Genomic DNA, 22,831 nt, shown 5'->3' with positions numbered 1-22,831 from the left:
AGACATTTATGTGCTAGACTAGATTTATAAAGAAAGAGAATGACCATTATTTGGTACCAGCTTTTCGCCCGCGTCGATGTCGGTTATATCGCGTTTCCAAGAGAACTCGTCAAAAGTCCGGGTTAAAAACTATCCTATGTTCTTTCTCAAGGTCAACTCTATCTCTGTACCAAAAAAATCAGTTCAGTGGTTTAGACGTGAAAGCGTAACAGACAGAGTCACTTTCGCATTTATAATATTAGTAGGGATAGATATTTCGCATTTCGTAGTTTGCTCGGTCGATGAAACCATGTGACTCGCCGAAACATAAATGTTTGAGTTTTTTCTGTCCTCGCTACAGATTATTTATTTTTCATATCGGCTAGGAGCTGGTAGAAGGTTGCTGGCTGGTCTAATAAAGTAAAAATCTGTGTCTTCCATGCACAAGGAATGTGCTTACTCTTGAATTGAAATGATTTTGACTGCACGGATAGCCGAGTGGTTGAGGTCACTTCGCCAAACCCACTGAAGGCGAAGTGTCGCGGGTTCGATCACTTTGTAGGGTAAACTTTTGTGTATTTAATCCACGAACTTCGATATGGTCAAACTCTTTCCAATAATTAACATTTAACGTGCAAAAGTGCATTAAACTATTTAGTTTATTTTTAACTATAAGACAGCTATTACAGTTTCTCATGGTGTTTCTGCTTTCTTCTCCCCAATCACTGTGACACCTATAATATTAGTTATTTTTAGTCTGAATTTATACTCTGCGATCTACCTACTCTAGCTTATAAATACAATGCATGATTTGGCGATCTTTAGACATACAATAAAATTGTACAACATATTTTATGACACAATATGATTGAAAAGCATTTTTTGTAATAACTATCAATTATATTTGACGGTAAAAGATTTGAGCTATCGAGTAATTCACTAGAAAAATCTAGTAAGCCTGTCAGGTAATATTCTAAAGGGAATTCGTATATATTTTTTTCATTAAATCAATAAAACATTACGAAGTTATAACGCATCGAGGATGGCGAAATTTTTGAAAGCATTAACGTTATGACGCATCCAACATGTTGAAATCTATGGAAGAGGGACTAGTGACGTCACTTGTCGGTTAATATTTTACAGATAAGTGGCGTCACACGAGATTTCAACTTACTATATTATTTTCATTTTGTATAATGTAAAAAAAAATAAGTAACCGGTATGTTTGGAAAGATGGGTCGATGACATTATAAAGGTCTCGGGTCGAGTCTGGATGAGGTTAGCACAGGACCGTAGAAATTGGCACGAGAAAGGGGAGGCCTATGCCCAGCAGTGGGAGGATAAAGGCTGTGGATGATCATGATGATGATGTTTGGAAATCTAACAGTCTTATTTGAATTTTTTAGTCGAATATCCAATTTGTGATATTGCGTAATAAAATAGATCTTGTACCAACATTAATTAGATAAACTAGAAAATCAGATAAATGAAGCAACATTCTACAATATAAAAGATACATATTATTCGATAACTAAGCTGAATACTACAAATCTAAGATTTGTAACGCACTCAAATCGGAAAAAAAAATGAAACACATGTCTGCAAATCAAAATCATACCTACCCCAAAATATACATCAAAATATCTTGCAACCCATTTTACGCCTTAAAGGACAATTTTCAAAAAAAAACTACACGACTTGTGCATCACAAACTTTCAAACTAAATTTAGTTTAATAACTTCAGTTTTTAATGAATAGGAGAGTCGTCGAGAGCGTGGAATCAACGACTCGGCTATTCGTGCATTAAAAAGCTTGTGTTTATCTAAACCAACAATTTACCGTACTTTACTAAACTTCAATAAATGATATAATAACTATCGTGAGACTGATTCATTATTAAATGATGTAACGGTTTAATCACGAGTATTTATCGGGGGTGCCCGACTAGTTTCGGACCCAACCGGAGTCCTTAATCATGAGCTGATGCGGCGGGATCGCGACTCTGGCTACCCCGATAAATACGCGTGAGTAAACCGTTACATCGTTTAATAAATAAGTGATAGATCTAACTACAAGTATTTTAAGCAATTTGCAAGCATTGTAACTACAAATGTTGTGTTAACTATATAATATATTATTCTGTGATAGCACCTCCGCCCGTCGCAACTTCTTCCTTTTTGGTGGGAGTTTCATCGTAATTAATTTCAACATATCTAAAAGACAAAAAAAATTTGTCATGTTCTTGTTTTCTATATTGTATATAAAACGGCGAAGGAAAGCGTTGGTACCTAGCCCTAAACATTTGTGTTGTTCTGTTTTTTTTTTGTATTCTTAGGGTTCCGTAATCAGAGTAAAAATGGAACCAAGGAGCTCTCTGTCAGTCTGTCTGTCAAAAGGCTGTAAGTATAATCATCAAACGGGATAATAATACAATTGTCATTTTTACAAATGATAAGAAAAATATAGCAGAAACACATACACAGTAAATAGTAAAAAAATAGGAGTAAAACAACAGTTGATGCGGTCACAAATTTGATGGGTGACCGCGGGATTCTCTTCGGCTGCCCAACCCGAACTTGACTAGATTTTTTACCCCCAAGTTGTTCATTTTCATAAACAAGAGCGGTGTTACAAAAAGTATAAAACAGTACCTATCAACTAATAACACTAATGTTGGGCTTACTTCTCCAGCGGTGGGCATAAGAAGTGCCTGATGTTCCGCGGCATGATGAGGTCTCCCTGGGTCTTGCAGACCTCCTCAGCGTACTCGATGAAGTCATGTATTATGTCAGGGTCCACTGGACCCCCGATGCCGGGGACCGCGTAGACTGTGGTTACCTGGTTCAAGATCATATATAATTATAACTAGCTGTCCCGGCGAACTACGTATTGCTTAACAGAAGATACAAATGACAATGCAAAGACAAAAATACGACTTTTCCATATTTATCACCGTTTCATTAAATCTTCCCTCGACTTCCACGGATATTTCAAGACTAAAATAAGCCAAATCGGTGCAGCAATTGTCGAGTTTTAGCGCGGCTAAAAATAGCATTTCATTTTTATACATAAGAAGACTAGCTGTTGCCAACGGGCCCGCCTGCTGCCAACTGAAAGTGATCTCACGGGAACGCAAAATTGGGATAAAATAAAAACTATCCTATATATCAATCTTGGTTACACAGTCTCTGTGTATCAAGTTTCGTCCAAATCTAGTGTTGTGTTGTTCAGTGTTTTTGCGTCCATGCATACATATTTTATACATTAGTAGGACTATTAAACAGATAAGCATAGACCTCCCTTATTCTGCCACTTCTACTCACACTATCATTACACGAAACTCAATTACAACTTCTCCTTTTCCACTTTCCAGTGTTCTCGTCCCTCCGAGAGCCAGTAAAAGGTTGGGTCGATAACTGGAACGGTCACAACGGCATCATCGCGGCCGTCGGCAAGGGCATCCGACACCTGCGAAAGAATACCATCTCTCACCTCTGGAATAGGAGCTTCTTCTTCCTCAACTTCTTCAATCTCTGGCACTATGATCTCCATATTCTCATCCAGGAACTCTTGGAGGATGTCACGAATCATCGCCACTTCCTCCGGCTTAGCCTGGTTAACGAGATCAATATTAAAAAGGTTGGAATGGAGATTGGGGTCTCAATTTAAAAGCAGCATAAATTGGACTGTTTTTGGAGCTTTTGTGGAAGACGTGTGAAACTGGAAACCTTGCTTTCTATAGCCACTTAGTAAACTATCCTAAAGTTTCTTTGCATTATGCCAAATAATTGATAAGTATCTCAATATTAAGACGTGTAGAATGGAGACGAGCGACCGAATTGGATCGTTAATTAGACTACATGGATGCTTTTCTGGACGATGTTTGGATTCTCGAATGATGAAGCCATGATGTTTAATTCTTTGAATAACAATTAGGGAATAGCATTACATATTATGCAAAACCTTAAGCAAAGCTACAACACAACGCAAAGCTTTTTGAAAGTAAAAAATAAATAAAAATCAAAATGTCAATGGAGGGATGCCATGAGAACAAAATGAAAATGTAAAATTGAGGTTGCGGATAAAGGATGCAAAGTAAAAAGATTGGACTATCAAATCTTAAGGTATAATGTAAAATATGTTTAGGTCGTATAGGAACTCCCGCATTAAGGAACTTAATCTTTTTATCGCGGGGTTTTTCACAAACATTCAATTCACATGCACCTAGACACCCAGACTCAGGACAAGCATTCGTGGATCACACAAATGCTTGTCCTACGGGAATCGAAGGATGACACGGCAATCGTTATACCTTCTTCTTTTTCAGATCAGGGTCTGGCAGTATGGCAATCTGTTCATCAATGTACGCCATAATATCTTTCTCGATGGTGTGTACGATGAACTCTCCGCTGGTTGTGGACATTTGACGGCCGGCCACCATGCCTAGAAATAAATATAATAGTTTTGATCTGGAAATATGATGCAGTGTAATATGCCTAACTAAAATGAGGTGTATCAAAGGGTTTTTTTTTCATTTATTACTAAAATAATGTGTTTCGGAAGGCACGTTAGATTGTGGGTCCCGGCTGTTATTTATACATCTTTGACAGTCGTTACAGGTAGTCAGAAGATAGAAAGTCTGACAGCCAGTCCAAGGGGTATCGTGTTGCCCAGGTAACTGGGTTGAGGAGGTCAGATAGACAGTCACTCCTTGTAAAACACTGGTACTTAGATGAATCCGGTTAGACTAGAAGCCGACCCTAACATACTCGTAGCTAGGAAAAGGTTATGATGATGATGATACCAAAATAATGTTATATACGATGGGATATATTAAGTATACTTTTAATACATATAATCTTAAATAGTTAAGTATAATATAATATTACATATAATACAACACCATTTAGCCTCAAAATAAACCAAAATTGTATTATAAGTATAGACAACTGATAAACACACATATATTTCTAAATACATACATAGATAAATTACACCCAGACACAGAACAAATGATCGTGCTCACCACACAAACATTTGTCCTGGGTGGGAATCGACCACACGACCTTGGTATAGCAGTCAGGGTCACAAGTCACCAGACCAAAGACCTGACAAAATTATTACGCAAGATAAATTAATTACAAAAATACCAAGTTACATATTACTGTTATAATGATATAAGAATAGGATGGGACCAAACCTAAATCGTAGTTCGCAGTTCTAAATCTGTCGACAATATTAGCGATATCTTCGAAGGTTTGGTTCAGGTCTTTCATACGCTCGTCACGAATCTGGAAGATCTGGGATGGGATGGGAATAAAAAGGATATTAGGATAATGTCTAGCGGCCATTTTGATTTCTGTCTATCGATGAATTTGGGTAGAAGAAGTAAAATTTGGACCTGAATATAAAATATGTCATAAAAGGTATTTGACGAAAACGATCTTTTTATTTTCATTCCATCAGACAGATTTCGAAAAAATACTTAACTTTCTAAGTATTTTGTTAAATCAACAGTAAAATACATAAAGAAGAGATAACTGCATCAAAGATAGTCAAATAGGAGTAGGGGCTTATGACGTCACTTGTCAGTAAAAAGTTTACTGAAAAGTGACGTCACTCGAGAATACAGCTTACTGTATCATCTTAATATTTTTTATGTGATAAAATATTACGAAAAAACTAGCTGTAGCCGTTCGCTACAAATCAAAAATGCACCACTAAACATCAAATCGGGATAAAAACTATCTGTGTACCAAGTTCCGTCTAAATCCGTTCAGTGGTTTTTGCGTGAAAGAGGAACAAACATCCATACATACAAAAATTCGAGTTTATAATATTCTTACGGATGATCGCACTTACTATTAAATGATGTAACTGTTTACTCACGCGTATTTATCGGGATCGCCAGACTAGTTTCGGACCCAACCGGAGTCCTCAATCATGAGCAGACGCGGCGGATCGACTCGCGATCCCGCCGCGTCTGCTAAGGGGCTACCCCAATAAATACGCGTGAGTAAACCATTACATCATTTAATAATGAATCATTCTCACGATAGTTACTATCAAAAAATGATCGTACTTCTTGCTAAAACTAAAATATCGATACTTCAAATTACTTCAGCTAGGAACAATGCAGCTCTCTCCTTGTCATCTCCCTGTCTCGCATGATGTTCACCATCTGTTGCCTCTATGTCTACGTCAGCTTGCATACTCTGAGTGTAAAACCCCTCAGGAATCCCATCTTGATCTTCGACTTGCAATTCGCCTACCATCATTGAATGGCGTTTTAGGGGGACCGAAATGGTGTGTAACACTCGAAAATAGACTTTGGAGCTGGGTTTAAAAGTGTATAATTGTTTGAATAGAAGTTGCTATAAGAAACTGCGAGGTTTTCAGTCTTTAATATTCTGTTAAGCAATTTTGAATCTTCAATCTTTGCTGTTAAAGTTTATTTTCGAGTGTTATAAAACAATCTGCTTTTCTAAGAGTTCTTAAGAGTTACATGATTGTGGAAACAAAATAAACACACTTTAAGTAGCAGCGCCCCGTTTCCACAACAAGTCAGCTACAACGTAACATCTACTTAATATACCATTGTTAATACTTCTAATTAATCTCTGGAATCTACTCTTTCAGATGGAGTTCGGATTGTTGGATTATCCGCCGCCCAAAACCACCCAACTTACAATGGGCTAATTTCAAGCCTAATTTCGAAATAGGGAGCTCGTTAACAAGTAGTAGGTTCTTCTAATTACAATCTCAATATTAAATGGTAACTATTAAATACGAAATACTTAAAAAAGTTACATCTAGGCAAATTTTAAGTTTACTGTTCAAAAACAGCAAAAAAGGGCAAATTTTAAGTTTACTATTCAAAAACAGCAAAATAAACTAGACGATACCTAAAAATGATCTATTACAAAATTCAATAAAAAATATTTGTTTAACTAATGCAAAAAGAGGTAAACAATCATGGCATCTTTTTGTCAAAGAAAACTAAGCTTAAAAAGCGATTTTAACCGATTTAAAAAAACAACAAACATTGCCAAATCAAAAAAGCTAAAGAAATATAAGTATCAGTCATTTATTTATTTAATATATTGTGTTTTAGTCCAGTCAAAATAGACATTTGACTTAGCCAAAATTCGCATAGAGCTGAAAATTGGCAGAGACGTTAAATACATCATTATAAAGAAAATATCAAAAGTCCCCTTCGATCCCACTTCTGCAAAAAAAAATATTCAAGGTCAAACATGCAAAATTAAGGTTTTTTCCATTTTTCTCCAAAACGGTAAGTTTTATCGTAAAATAATACAGACAAAAGTTGTAGATCATACTATTCTCAACAAAAATGGTTCAGTTTTTCTCTTACGACTCACCATTCGTGAGATACCGCGGTTTTAATCATTACAAAATTCATATTTTACATAATATGCACTAAAATGCAGCCTGTATACGTCATCGGACGTTCAATATAAATGAAAATAAGAAATTATTGGTTTGTGTTACTTACACAATATAAAACTTGTATAAATTGAATGAATATTTTAAAATAAAAGACCATACTGTCGGTCCCTAATTCCCTTCGACGGTAACCTTGAGAAACATCTTCTAGCTACATCATTGTTTGAGTGTGGAGGGTCATATACCTGCCTATTTTTGAAGGAAGTAAGCGACATAACTCAGTATATACTGTTAGTTTTGAAAATTCCTTTTTGGTAATATTTTCAATTTTAATTTGTGCTGTTAAATAATTTTAACAAAATGTCAGAAGTTTGTTTCATTTGTGATAAACCTTTGGAAGAAAGTGAAGTTGTTGTTGTGGATCGTGGAATGAAGACTTTGATTGATGCAAGTGTTGAAAGAAATGATAAGTTTTTTGAATACTTGAAATTGAAATTGAATTGAAACTTGTCGTAAAATGTACACTCGAAAGAGTAGTATTGTTTCAGCTAAAAGACAAGAACAAGGTAGTACATGCACGATAAGTCCACCTCATGCACGAGTAAGTGAGCCAGATTTCAACTTTAAAAGATATTGGTTATTTTGCGGCGATGAAGCACATGAAGAAGCTGAAAAGAAGAAAGCGCAGGATGTTTGTCGTAAACTATATAATGTATCTATACTTGAATTTAAAGATTCCATTTTAAAGGTAGCTCGGACTTGTTCTGAAGACGTAGCAAAAGCTGTTATTGCCCGCATTGAGAATAAATTTTACTTAAATGCTGCTGAAGCTGAGTACCACAATAATTGTTATAATATCTTTCTGAGGCCTACTACAAAATGTCGTCCCGAAGATGATTCAGTAATTTTAGAAAATCGACGATTTAATTTGGAACATTTGAAATTAATATGTACAACTATCAGCCACTGTATAATTACTGCTGTTCGACCTAGGTCTTTCAAATCAAGATTGCAATTGGGTTTATCAGATTTTTTCATCGACGATTTGGATCAAAACGTCTTATACAGATTTTTTCGTCATCATTTATCATTTATTTCCACACTTGCATCAATCAAAGTCTTCATTCCACGATCCACAACAACAACTTCACTTTCTTCCAAAGGTTTATCACAAATGAAACAAACTTCTGACATTTTGTTAAAATTATTTAACAGCACAAATTAAAATTGAAAATATTACCAAAAAGGAATTTTCAAAACTAACAGTATATACTGAGTTATGTCGCTTACTTCCTTCAAAAATAGGCAGGTATATGACCCTCCACACTCAAACAATGATGTAGCTAGAAGATGTTTCTCAAGGTTACCGACGAAGGGAATTAGGGACTGACAGTATGGTCTTTTATTTTAAAATATTCATTCAATTTATACAAGTTTTATATTGTGTAAGTAGCACAAACCAATAATTTCTTATTTTCATTTATATTGAACGTCCGATGACGTATACAGGCTGCATTTTAGTGCATATTATGTAAAATATGAATTTTCTAATGATTAAAACCGCGATATCTCACGAATGGTGAGTCGTAAGAGAAAAAGTGACTGAACCATTTTTGTAGAGAATAGTATGATCTACAACTTTTGTCTGTATTATTTTACGATAAAACTTACCGTTTTGGAGAAAAATGAAAAAAACCTTAATTTTGCATGTTTGACCTTGAATATTTTTTTTTGCAGAAGTGGGATCGAAGGGGACTTTTGATATTTTCTTTATAATGATGTATTTAACGTCTCTGCCAATTTTCAGCTCTATGCGAATTTTGGCTAAGTTATGACTTTTTTTTGTTTATTTTGACTGGACTATTTGTATACACCAAGATTGTTTACCATTTTTAAGTACCTAATTAAAGGGGTTTTAACGACATGGTCAATTATTTCATTATACTAACTCTATTATCCCTAATAGGGATGATGACTGGCTATAAAAAGAAAAAATCTCATTAGTCCCTCAGTTAGATAATTGAAAAGTATGAGACACGTATTTTTTCCTTTTTCAGAAAAACTAGAATTGACTAAGATTAGCTTTAAAGTTTAGGAGAGGGGTCTTGTGACGTAACGATAGAGTAAAATTTATACTCAATCGTGACGTCACGAGTAAGTTTCATTCACTGTAATTTGGTTAATTTATGTTTGCGGGACAAATTAAAAAATACGTATCCATTATTATACAAAAAACTACAAGACGGACACTGCAAAAAGAAATTGTCATCATCCCTATTGTCCCATTAACAACATATAACTAAGCATTACTTCTTACAAGACACTTTATATAATAAAAAAACTTTTCCTACCAAAATACGTAAAAAAAAAAAATGTAAATTGCAGATATACCTATCAATTTTTTATTAAGTATTATTTCACATTGTTTTTTCTATGTATATACCTTTCAAAATCCAAAACTTCATGCATAACCTTATCACGAGGTGATAACATATACTATTTAAATAAATGCGGACATGCATTGTTCTGAACCCAAAGTAAGTTGCTAAAGCACTTGTGTTATGGAATTCAGATACAACGAAGGTACCACAAACACCAAGACCCGAGACAATGTAGAAATGTGAATTTTTACATTGGCCCCACCGGGGATCGAACCCGGGACCTCAGAGATAGCGCCACCTTGAAACTGGTGCGTACGCCACTCGAGCACGGAGGTATTTCTTCTTATTCTTTACCGGTAAACTAAAGCAATTTTGTTACTATACCACTAGACGAACTAGCCAGGGCGTAAATTTTGCTATTTACAATGGCCGAAGAATTAATAGAAATTGGATGAAATGGACACTATTCGTATTATTCATATTAAAACAAGGCAAAAGAAGTGTCGGTCGTCCGGGAGCAAGATGGGTCGATGACATAGTCAAGGTTCGGGTCAAGACTGGAAGAGGCTGGTATAGGACCGTAGAAATTGGTACGAGCAGTGCCGTATTATCCATAAGGCACTTTAGGGCCCACCCACCAAAGTAGGCATCTAAAAAAAAGCTCGATAAATGTTTCACTGAATGAAAATAACTTGAACCGAGGGGCCCCCACTCCCTTGTTGCCTCGGGGCCCCTGGGCCTCTAGATCCGGCCCTGGGTACGAGAAAGGAGAGGCCTATGCCCAGCAGTGGGAGGATAAAAGCTGTGGATGGTGATGATGATGATTTATATCATTTGTATTCTTCTACGCATTTTTCAACAGAATTTCCACGCGGAACGCGGAACATTCTCAGTCAATACAATTAATTTCGAATTATTGTATTGGCAAAATGCTTAAGAGAATAGGAATAGTTTCAAATTTAATCCAACTGCCATTCAATTATCGGCCATTGTAATGTAATAGTGTAAGAGCCCGACGACGCCAGACCTACGTTATTTTAGAAAAGCTCTTAAACCGTAAGTGTGAGAAGGGTAAATCTGCAATATACCTTAGCTATTACAACTGTATTCTAACCGTATATCTCGTATTCGACTTCCTTATCATCCTCATCGTAAACAAATATCTCCACAGCTTGCTTCTCATGTACATCTGCTACTTCCTTGGATTTCTCTAGTGTAATATTAAAAACGTGGTGTTACGAGAGCAGATAGGGTAAGAAATGAATATGTAAGGGGAAGTTTGAAAGAGGCACCGGTTACAGAAAAACTACGTGGCAACCGGCTGTCATACTATGGGCATACTGTGGTGAGGAAGGTGTTGAGTATGGATGTGGATGGATATAGGGGAAGAGGACGACCAAGGAAAAGATGGATGGATTTTGTGAAAGACGATATGGCTGCAAATAATGTTTCTTGTAAGATGACATCAGATAGTAAGGTATGGAAGGAGAAGACATGTTGCGCCGACCTCAAAGAATAATTGGGATAAGGGCAGGGGAATGATGATAAAGATGATAAATATTAAAAACATAACATCAACATAGATTTAGAGAATAAATCTCGTGTCTAAGCTACAACTGCACAAATTGATAGATGGTATTTAAAGCTACGCTTGAAATGGTCGGTTTGTGGATGGGTGATCATCTATGTCAATAAAAGTTCCTCCGTGTTTCGGGAGGCACGTTAAACTGTGGGTCCCGGCTGTTATTCATACATCTTTGACAGCCGTTACAGGTAGTCAGAAACTAGAAAGACTGACAACCAGTTTTACTAAGGGATATCGTGTTGATCTATAGGATACCTCTTAGTAAGACTTAAACAAGTTTTCTTTAAACCGATCACCAATAAACACATATAACATTACCTTTAATCTTTTTATACTACAGGTTATTATGACCTAAAATCGCCGACCGCAAAATGAGCAAGTGTGGTGATTGATGATCCTCGTCCTTTCTCTATAAGATGGCGTTTTGCCCAGCATTGGGATACAAAAAGTAATAAACTCACCTTCTTTAGGAAGATCCGAAGCTAGTTTCCCAGTACTAATTTGTTTCAGTTTTTTCTGTAAAGAAACACATAAACGTTTAAATTGTTCTTAAATACTATTTTTCAAACTAATCTTACATAGAACCAAAGCTAATATAATATTTTTCATTTAATTTAAAGCTAAATTATACATTATAATGCTAGATAGTTTAACTTGTCAATCGTATACGTCATCGCACCCACACAGCGACGCGACACACAAACGAAAGCTGTATTAGTATACAACCTCACATCTGTCTTTCAGATTCGAATAAATATTTGACGCATCAAGGGATACTAGGTCTTACTCTAATCAAGCTACAGTTTCAAATCCCATGACATGCCGTAATGCTTGCGGTATGACTTGCGTCAAAGGATACTACGGCTTATAGTAATGAAAATAGAGTTTAAAATCACATGACACTGTAAACTCGTTTGAGAATTACTGAAAGGACCTAATCTAGACTAAATGAATTTTGTTTTAAATAATTAAAACTAACTTCGGTTTCTTCAGACGGAGCCGCTCTACCTGTAAGTAGTTAATTTATTTAATAAGTATAATAACAACGCCATCTAGTTTCAACTAAACAAAGCTTGTATTATGAATACTAGACAACTGAAAAACGTACTTGTATATTTCTAAATACACGTATAATATAGACAAAATACTCCCAGACACAGAACAAATGATTGTGCTTATAACAAACATTTGTCCGGGATGAGAATCGAACCTAAGACCTTCGAAATAGTAACCATGGTCGCTAACTACTAGACTAGTCAACAATAAGTTTGCTAAACTTATGACAACTTCTATAAGGTAATATATTTCTAATCTAGACTAATAGATTATATTTTTGAGACGTTGGTCGAAACGTTCGAGACATGGGGACCAGGTGCATGACTTCTTTATAATATGTAATATGCGGACATCACATACATTGTTCTGAACCCAAAGTAAGTTGCTAAAGCACTTGTGTTATGGAATTTAGATACAACGAAGGTACCACAAACACGCAGACCCGAGAAAATGTAGAAATGTAATTTTTTACATTGACCCGACCGATTTACGAGATAATGGAAAAATACGTACCCAATATTTTTTGGAAATCTATGGACTAAACTATTTTTTTGTCATATGCATAGATATATAGTCATTTTATATCGCAATGCTGTCAGCCTTTTGGGCACGTCCAGATTTTTAAAGTGCTTTAAGTTTTTTGCTAATACTTTTTTTCCCAAACTGTACAGATAATCTAGAAGACTACTAATACTTAATAATTCAACAATAGAATAAACCTCTTCTCTCCCTATTAAAGTTATCTCTTTCTATTTCTCTCGCTCTCTCAATGGATGGAGACCGCTCAATCTTGCCAATCACTGGCAAATTGAGTTTCATACTGAGTCTGGCATTATGAGCCACATGGTCATCGATGAGTGTTAGCTTCTGAACGTTCTTGTCTCCCCAGTAGTCTTCTTCTTCATCTGAATCCAGCTGTTTCAAGCAGGGTTTCAATTTTACATATAACCAAAAGGTTTAATCCCGATAGAATTGAGTTCTGATTCAAATTGAATTGAGATCTTGGTACACTTTCTTAGTCTAGATACATGATGAAATTCTTGCAAAACTTTTAAAAGATGAAAATCTACTCAAATTCTCTCTGAAACAGCTACGTCAAATTTAATGAAATTCATTAAGGAAATAGCTTGAACATTGGGAAAGATGGAAGCTACTTTAGGCCTCAATATCTGACATTCATGCATGCGTGCATGGGCAATCAGTCAACATCTATTTTACCAAACAGAACAATACAAATCTTCTTGACTTACGTTTAGTATTCTTGCAACACGAGTTTCGCCGCCCTAATTAACAAAATAGTAAGTAATCATGAAGGTCCAAACTTCACCTAAATAACTACTTAAACGAAGATTCAATAAATAACTATCTGAAAACGGTTAAATCACGCGTATTCATCGATATCGCGGGACTAGTTTCGGACTCAACCGAAGTACTTAATCATGAGCTGACGCGGCGGTGAGCGAGTGAAACTAGTCGGGCGATCCCGATAAATACGCGTGAAATAACCATTGTCAGATAATTATGAACATGCATTACGAAAGTTTTTATAATGATATCTGGCAAAGCTATGTATTCTGTGTAATTTTAATTGAGTATGAACTTATGTAAGCGTAGGTGAATAAATAAAGACGGATGATGACGTAGGACAGGTTTCAGTGGAGGTTTTCTTTGGATTCTGAAGTGGCTTAAAACACCCTTAAAAAAGTCATCAAGATTTTCGCTATCCTCACGATGTCTGTTTTTACCGTTTTTGGAGTCCTTCAGAAACTAAAACTTTCTATAGAAATAGAAGTAACAACATGATGATTTTCTGCACCGTTGTTGTTCCTAAGAACTAAAGAAGTAACGAGGAGTAAAACAAAAACTTACAGCATCAGTAGCTTCTGCTGAAGCCTCTTCTTCTGCCTCCTCTTCTGGTGGAGACTCCCCTGAAAGAAGTCCAAAGAGCATATGTTCACGCTAATTTCGTTCTTTATTTTTTGCTGGGATCGCATACATTCAGTTCTTGAGTAGTAGCTTCTCATTTTTTTGTTGAATTCGCTACCACATAACTTTAAACTGGTTGAACCATTTTTGATTCATGTTTATGAATGTGAAATATCCATATCCCATAAAAAAGTTTGGGTCAATTAATAGATTTAAAAATCTAAAAACCCACGTTTTTAAATTACCATTCAAACTTTTGAAGTCGGTCCATTCGTGTTTATAGTTGTAAATTGCATTGTCATCGGGTTTGAAGCTACCCTGAAAATTTCAGCCTGCTAACTTATCGGGAAGTGCCTCAAAATTGGGTTACAAAAATCCAACCGGAATGACAAACAAACAAGAAAAGTGAGTGTATAAGAAAATGGCAATAAAAGTATCCCAGGTTTGTTCTCTTGTCTCCCGTTTGCTATGGAGGGAAGTGGAACAATTTTTCTTATATCCTCCTTTTAACTATTTCTGATTAATTTCGTTGCGGGTTCCAAGGCAGTCAATTGTACCCCCTAAGACACACCGAACTTAAGTGTTTCGGTGGTTTTCGTTGGTTTCAGTGTAGTTCCTGGCTTACAGGAGTTGCAATGTGTGGCGGGTTACTTAGTCCCTCTTTTAGCCCAAGTTTGTCCGAATAGAAGACCTTACCCTCTCTATATCCGTTGTAGTACTTGACGTCTTTCCCGGCGTCCATGTCCGCCAAGAACTTGTACATAGCGATGAACTCCCCGACTGGTATCGCCGCAGAACCACCATCTGGTTCTTTGGTTAAAGACTCGCAAATCAGGATCATTGTGTGGGTCAAACACTGGAAATGTAAGACGATATTAATCGAGAAAATTAGGCAAAAATGAAAAGTGCTCCGGGTAACAGAAGTATAGTCTGTGGAAGATTTATTCTTTTCAGCTATTACGGCCTGTAAGATATAGCCTGGTAGTAGACCGATATAAAGCGGATAAAAAGCAGAGCCTCTGTAAAAAAAGATATAAAAATTTACAGTAAGTTTTGGATTCGATTTTTCCATTAGATTTTTTTTTGAAGCGGGGCAATATCTGTGTTTGGCAACAAATGGATTTTTAAATGGATTTAGGAGGAAGAAAGAAGTTATATTTTTATTTTCATAATTTGAACCTGAAATAACAAACTATTATTATTGGCAAACAGAACTCCTCAAGAATACCTTCGTCAACAATCCTGCAGCGACGGCCATGAAGTACCGGTAAGGCACCGACTCCTCGCGAAGGTGCACCTCGCAGAGGCACAGGATCCTCTTCAGCTCGTCCGAGTCCAGGCAGAAGCCCTGCCAGGACTGCTTCAGCACCACCACCGGGATCTCCGTCATGCCAGACAACTGGGACATTGGCAAAAGTATGATAAAAGCTATTGCCTGCAGTCCTGCTAGCCACAAATCGAAAATTATCCCACGGGATCATACAATCGGGATAAAAACTATCCTGTTTCTGTATAATGTGTTTATCCTCGTTATAAACTATCCATCTACCAAGTTTCGTTGAAATCCGTTCAGTGGTTTTTGCGTGAAAGAGCAACAAACGTCCATATACACAAACTTTCGCGTTTTTACTCGATTTTATATTCCCGCGGGATCATTTTCGACTGGTACCCGGCCCGTGGGCAACACCTAGCCTAAAAACTTCATCAATTCTTTACCAAACTTCTTCTGTTTCTCATATTACCTGATTAGCGAGGACCTTCAGACAGCCCCTGGTGAGCCCTCCCTCGGTGCTGTAGATGGGGTACTCCAGTCTGAGTTTGACTGGTGGTGGCCGATGTTCAGCTAATGCCTTGAAGTACTCGAAGGACCAACGGAGAAGATCGTAAGGTTGGGTCTTGATGGCCGCTGGTACAGAACAGAATAATACGGACTTAATATAACACCAGCCTTTATACGTCCAGTTCAGCTCAGGCCTCTTCCTGTATGGGAGGTTTGAGCTTTTATCACCACACTAGTTCACTGAAAAACAAACAAAGGGGCTTGGAAGGTAAATAAGGCATTAAATAACAACGTGTGTCAAAAAAGCCTTTCGATTGCCAGATCAATTAAAAATCCTCTCCCGCTCTGAGGATTCGAATCCTTGTGTCGCGGGGATTTTACAAACATTCAAGTCACATGCACAAGATACGCAGACTCAAGACAAGCATTCGTGGATCACATAAACGCTTGTCCTACGAGAACGAGTCCATGACACGTAGTACACCTACACAGTGAGCTTGGCATAGTGACCTCAACCACTCGCCTATCCGTGAACTTAGGATTACTGAGAATAGAAATAAAGATCACCTTTACAATATCTCTTGAGCACATATGGATACTTCGGCGGGATGACGATCTGCTGCGAGCAGTACATCTGCTCCATTAACTCTGGCATCTTGGAGGCTTCTACTCAATCTGCAAACATAAGGCCTTTTGTACATGAAGACTGAAGAGTTAAGTCTAAAAAGATGTTTGTTTGTTTGCTTGGAGAATAAAAGACAAGTTTTAAAGTAAAATTTAGAAAGAAATATGTGTTTTGCTAGCATTGTACCTACATATTGTTGTTTTCATTTCAATTCTTTATACCATATCATAATGTTACATAAGTATTCAATTGTTAAGTAAGTCTACAGCTAATTATGGATCCTGTCGGGCACAGCAAAAGTAGGAGGGAGGAGGAATATTCTAATTATTATATTTTATAATAATATCATTTAATTTGTAGTTTTATTGTTGTGTATTGTTCTACAACCGCGAACACGAATATGATATTTCCTTTTAAACCATACTAAATCATCATTGGCCTAGCCTTTTCCCAACTATGTTGGGGTCGGCTATCAGTCTTACCGGTTTCAGCTAAGTACCAGTGTTTTACAAGGAGCGACTGCCTATCTGACCTCCTCAACCCAGTTACCTGGGCGACACGATACCCCTTGGTTAGACTGGTTGTCAGACTTTTAAACCATACTAAATAAATGAGTATAATTTAAAATACATTCCATTTGGCACAAAAACCAAAACTACTATACTGTATTTATTTTATACTTCGATATAAACCATTGAACCATAGAATTTAGTTCCCTGTAAACATAAGAGATGGCGCTACTTGTAGGTAGAGTCGAGTAGAGTTTAGAACATTTTTACATGTTAAGCAAATAAACCTCTCATTATATACAAGTTATTTTGTTGATTATTTTTATTTATGATATGTATGTGAAATAACATGAAATAATCGGAAAACCAAGAGTTCAATACTTATATTAGTTACCTAAACACACTTCTTTAACCAGTTACAGCACCTATTAAAAAACTTCAAATAGAAATGTATTTCTTTCTACCTAACATTTTTGCCAATTACATTGTGGTCAGCTCTCAGCCTAACCATATCTATGATAGTTAGTTACGCCTCATATTTTGTAGAGCAATAGAGTTTCTGATATTCTTAAATTAATTTTCTAGGCAAATCAATATACTCATTCAGACAAGTCGTCAAACTTGCAGCCACTGACTCAAAATATATACTTTAAGTTTTGATTATTTGCTGCCAAACTGGCTATTAACTCAGAGAAATATTGATCAAACTTATTAATTAAAATATGATACCTCACATCTCACCATATAACACGTGGTTTTCTCTGACTATTCCAAAATATATAACGCGACGAAAACACAATATTATTAACAATAAAACTATGTTAGATAATATTTGAATACTTACCACTCTTTTAATAATAATAAACTTCGAATTTAAGTAAAAAATAAGCACCGTTTAAAAGTCACTGATCTTGGTACTGTTTACATTACGTTGCCATAGCAACCATCAAGAATTCCTGACAGTTTATGATCCATTTTTATTGGCATTTTTCATTCACGATTTTTAATATCCTTATTGAATGTTTTCAGTATAAGAATAGTAGAAACATTGGAAGGCACGATTATGTCATTCTGAAACAAATAGAAAATATGTAAGATGGCCATCCTTCTGCTTAAATTATCAGGTTTTTCTATGTTAGGTAATGGGTTGTAGGTTCGAAATCATTATGCAATTATTACAAATACAAATTTTTCACAGTTTTACATAAATTAATTCTATGTATTAATAAAAAAATACAACCTAATGTTATTTACTTTGCTCAGCAGTGGGCATTTACATGGCAAGCAGAAACCGCTGTATAACTTACTCTACCAAAACAAATATTCTATAACTCATGGTGTAAAGAAATCATGTAGAGTTTTGTAGAGTAAATCTGAAGTTACTCTTCATCTCCTTAACATGGACCTCCTGAACAAGGGATAGGTTTAGTTCTACTACTCGTTGTAGGTGTACTGTTAAATTATGGCCGACAAAAAAAGGAATATACCTCCTATTTACCTAAAAACCCAAAAACTCAGCCTGTCGCAGTCACAGTGCGTAAAACAGATGTAAAACTAGATGTCAGTACCTTATCCTTATTTCCTGCAGTGTACTTTATGTTTTGATTAAAAAATCTAATATCATTAGTAGACTATATTTTCAAATAAATAAACCATTGACCTTAAGATTAACTGTACATAAAATCGTTCGACTAAAAAGTCGGCATAGCGTTATCACCAATTTTTCTAATCAACATAAAATGAAATTCATTCCATGCAAAAATATTCACCGACCAATAAAATTGACACGGTTTGTTTCACGTGAAAAAATAATCTTTTATACCATACGAGTTTTAATTACTTTTGCCTCCAATTTAGCACGCCGCACGTGCTGCCATCTAGCCGTGGAGCTCGGAACTACGTCGACCGAGTCGATACTGTCACGTGGTACGCAATAACTCGATCGACAGAAAAAAAAACAAAACCTGTTTGGCTGTTTAGTTGAATGACGTTTCTCATGTTTTTGTGTCGTGTGTGTTTCATAGAATACATTTGTGTTATTTTAACGTGTAATTTTGATAGATAAAAGCATTTAACAACCTGTGATAGCTCAAAACAAAGTTTACAACGTGTCTCGTTGTTGTTTTGTCCGTAATAGCAAATGGTTCGCGAGTGATTCTTTATATTTGTGGAATCGACGGGTGAATGAAACCGATGTGATAGTGCTCACAGATTTAATCATAAATACGGAAAAAATGTACAATCAGTGACATTATTTAACTCAAACCTGTTATAATGTTCAAACGCTTTGTTACATTAGTGTTATGTGCAAAATAGTGTTAAAGAAATGGGTGATAGATATAAACATCCCTTCAAAGTGAAAAGAACATTAGTTTCTTGTGTTTTATTAGAAAAATGGATGTGATTACTGGATTATCCCCTCTCAGTAAGTATTGCTTTCTATTTGTAGGGTCAATACTTAATTTGTATTCGATACACACGTAAAAGGTCTATGACCATTCGCCACATTTTCCGTTTTTGCATGTCACAAACGTCATGGCTAAAAAAGTTTTGCGTGCAAAAAGATTTTATACTTATATTTATTTCACTGCTACTTTATAAGTTTATTTGATTAAAAAGTAAATAAAGTTTTGTCTATGTCCTATTTCCAATAGTATCTATTCTAGTCGCATTAGAATTAGAAATAATAAAGATTTTTCACTTTATAAGTACTTTCGAGGTCGTGAGAAAAATACATTTCATAATACAATATCCGGTTTTATTATAACTTATTTATTAGTTTGTATCACGACTTTTTTAAGTAACCGGTATTTATATACAACAGGTAAGTAAATGAATTAATAAATTATTCTCATTAACATTTTATTTATATAATCACACAAATTATTGTCACAAAAATAAACATTCCGGTAGACATTTTTGTATTCGTTTTATGAGATTCCTATACGAATTTAATAGTTTAAATGTCTTAGTTTTGTTTCAAAGACTTTAGTTAACATTTATAGCGATAGGTGGCGTAATTGTGCCCTTTAGATAGGTACCTAGATTTGCCAATCATGAGTTACTTAACAATACCTTATCCTAGGACGGAATATAGAGAATGAAAACAAAGAGCCACTTAGGTTGCTATACTGTTAGAAGATAAATCTTAGCATAGAAGATTGGCAGAATCCAAATTCACGTATTTTTTTTTCAATTTTACGTATAATATGCTTATAATTTTCTTTCTGCCGTCGTGTTTGTCGTGTCATCTGGGCTATAGACACAATTTTGAATATTCAACCTAGTAAGACCGACGAGATTTTTCAAAATTACACTACCTTCTGTACTGCTGGAGTATTTAAAATATAAAACAAGACAGGTCAAGTGCTAGTCAGACTCGCGAAACTGAGGATTGCGTACGCATAAGCTAAAGAAGATTTTCCAATTGAGATGCGGTTCTTTTCAAAGGTTTCTCAAGTTTTGTGTTTATTAAATGTTTTAGTATTTATTGTTAAAGTGACAAGTTGTCAACAGAAATACGACATCTACGAATTGTAAAATTTCAGTTGAATAACAATCACAGTTGATAAAATATCTAGACTGATGACGGCACAGACAGCGGAGACTTAGCTATAGGGTCCCGTTTTATTTCCAAAACCTTAAAGGAAGTTTTTTTATACATATTTTTTAAATGCTAATGACTTTAACCCACGTCGAGGGCACGGCGTATGCATATTTCAGACTTCCACCGACTAAAAACTACCCCGGGCCCGTTCTACTGCTTTAGTCAGAGTCACGGGATCGCTCGCGCATACTCTGCGCGACTCTGGCTGGCTCTAGTCCTTTGGACTCCTTCTCAAGGGATGGATGAAAAAAGTCCACCCCTCAAAGTTTTTAATACCTATGTCACTAATATCTGTTTTTATTATTTCATCGGCCACAGAGAACGACTTCCCTCAACTTTTCTAGTGTCAGGTATTTGAGTCGTAGTTAATATCACAGTGCTCGTATGAAAATGATTCACGATATTCAACTTTATTGCTTTAGAATAATGATTGTTTTAGATTCTCATATGAGACCTTAATTCTACAAATCTCAGTATTTTCGAAAACTGGTGAAGTTTTGTTTCTTATACGTATCGCTTTAGAACTTACCCACTAGTTGCAGACTCGGCATCCTTAGTCATAAGCTGAAACTAGTCGGGCGACAGATTTGAAACCCCTTAATCCACCGTGTTGTTACGTATTACCTAACTTGCAAAAGTAACGAGACTGCGATAATTTAGCGATACATCGCTATCAAAATATAATTTTGTGTTTGCGTGAATGTCATTTAATAGCGACACCGCCGTATTGTCGCCTCGCCTTTGCGAGTTTGATAATAAGGCAATCGTTTTATTTAACACTAGGAGTACCGCGCGACTTCATCCGCGTGGGTAAATAGATATAAGATTTTTAAAAATCGGTTTAATAGTTTAAGATTAAACAACCTCTCCTCATTATTGTAACATATTTCATAACTGCTCTACTCCTGTTAATCATAGCGTGATGGTTAACACCCTATAGCCTTTCTCAATAAATGCACTATCCAATATTGAAATATTTTTTCAAATCGGACCAGTAGTTCCTCAGATAAGCGCGTTCAAACAAACTGTATAGCTTCATACCATTAATATAGACTAGCTGTTGCCCGCGACTTCGTCCCTGTGGGTAGAAGATATAAGTTATGATTTATACCTGCCCTGTTTTTTTCACTGTTTCCATTGTATCTTCGCTCCTATTAGTCGCAGCGTGATGGTTTATAGCCTAAAGCCTTCCTCGATAAATGGTCTATTCAACACAAAAAGAATTTTTCAATTTGGACCAATTTTGTAGTTCCTGAGATTAGCGCGTTCAAACAAACAAACAAACTGTTCAGCTTTATATATTGTATAGATTTCTTTGACGGTAAGAAAGAAACATAAAAGGAAGAAAAGATTAAAGGTTGCTTAATAAATTAAAAATGCAATGCTTGTTATCAACTTGGCAGTTATAAATAGGTAATCGTGTTTCTACCATAAATGTCGTGACTGAGACATGAATTACGTCTTTGTTTTATGTATAACATTATATTAAATCATATGATATGCTTTCTGTATACTTGTCTCGAAAATAGTACATTCTAGAACCCTTTTTTTGGTAATGCGGGGGAATCTTCACGGACACCGGGACACCCACTCCCTTGGGGGAGGAAATGTGTAGTGTCAGACTCTTACTGACTAAGGCTGAACCGCGGCCGCGCCGTGCTACGTCATCCGCGTTTTTGTGTCGGTGTATGGCAATGCGTTATTTAATAATCATTTATACACATATACTAGGACCGTATTTCTTGAAGGATAAAAGATTCCTATTGGTCTAGCAAGACTCGATGCAATAAAATCAAGTAAAAAATTAGGAAGAAATAATAAAAAAATGTATGCTGTGATTTTTTTATGATCAGGGATCGAACCCGCGACACTCATGACGCAACACACGCGGCTATCCGTAAAACTTATTTTAATGACTTACGTAAATCACAGAAAACACTAAATATTACGAAATATGTTTATTAAACAATCTTCGC

The 22,831-nt window shown here is 35.9% G+C and overlaps 2 protein-coding genes across 3 annotated transcripts in view; one reads left to right on the top strand and one right to left on the bottom strand.

Moving 5' to 3' along the window:
* Window positions 1-224: 224 nt before the first annotated feature.
* LOC113498945 lies at window positions 225-16,942 on the bottom strand. The gene is made up of 17 exons (XM_026879209.1): window positions 16,682-16,942; window positions 16,077-16,240; window positions 15,563-15,733; window positions 15,031-15,190; window positions 14,278-14,336; window positions 13,659-13,691; window positions 13,128-13,323; window positions 12,332-12,360; window positions 11,814-11,868; window positions 10,882-10,977; window positions 6,099-6,247; window positions 5,180-5,279; window positions 4,292-4,422; window positions 3,472-3,591; window positions 2,663-2,817; window positions 2,131-2,192; window positions 225-713 (listed from the first exon to the last, which is right to left on the bottom strand). Exons 1-17 carry the CDS (start codon window positions 16,767-16,769, stop codon window positions 673-675), a joined length of 1,809 nt encoding a protein of 602 aa, XP_026735010.1. The 5' UTR covers window positions 16,770-16,942; the 3' UTR covers window positions 225-672.
* Window positions 16,943-19,228: 2,286 nt separating this feature from the next.
* LOC113498623 overlaps window positions 19,229-22,831 on the top strand; it is a 57,846-nt gene continuing 54,243 nt past the window's right edge. For both annotated transcript variants that reach the window (XM_026878704.1, XM_026878703.1), the window contains exon 1: window positions 19,229-19,673. In XM_026878704.1, the coding sequence (XP_026734505.1) occupies window positions 19,643-19,673 (31 nt within the window). In that variant the 5' untranslated portion in view covers window positions 19,229-19,642. The remainder of the gene's footprint in view (window positions 19,674-22,831) is intronic.

Source organism: Trichoplusia ni, chromosome 11 (assembly GCF_003590095.1).
Source record: "Trichoplusia ni isolate ovarian cell line Hi5 chromosome 11, tn1, whole genome shotgun sequence".
NCBI lineage: Eukaryota > Metazoa > Arthropoda > Insecta > Lepidoptera > Noctuidae > Trichoplusia > Trichoplusia ni.
This window is presented reverse-complemented; position numbering and strand designations above follow the sequence as displayed.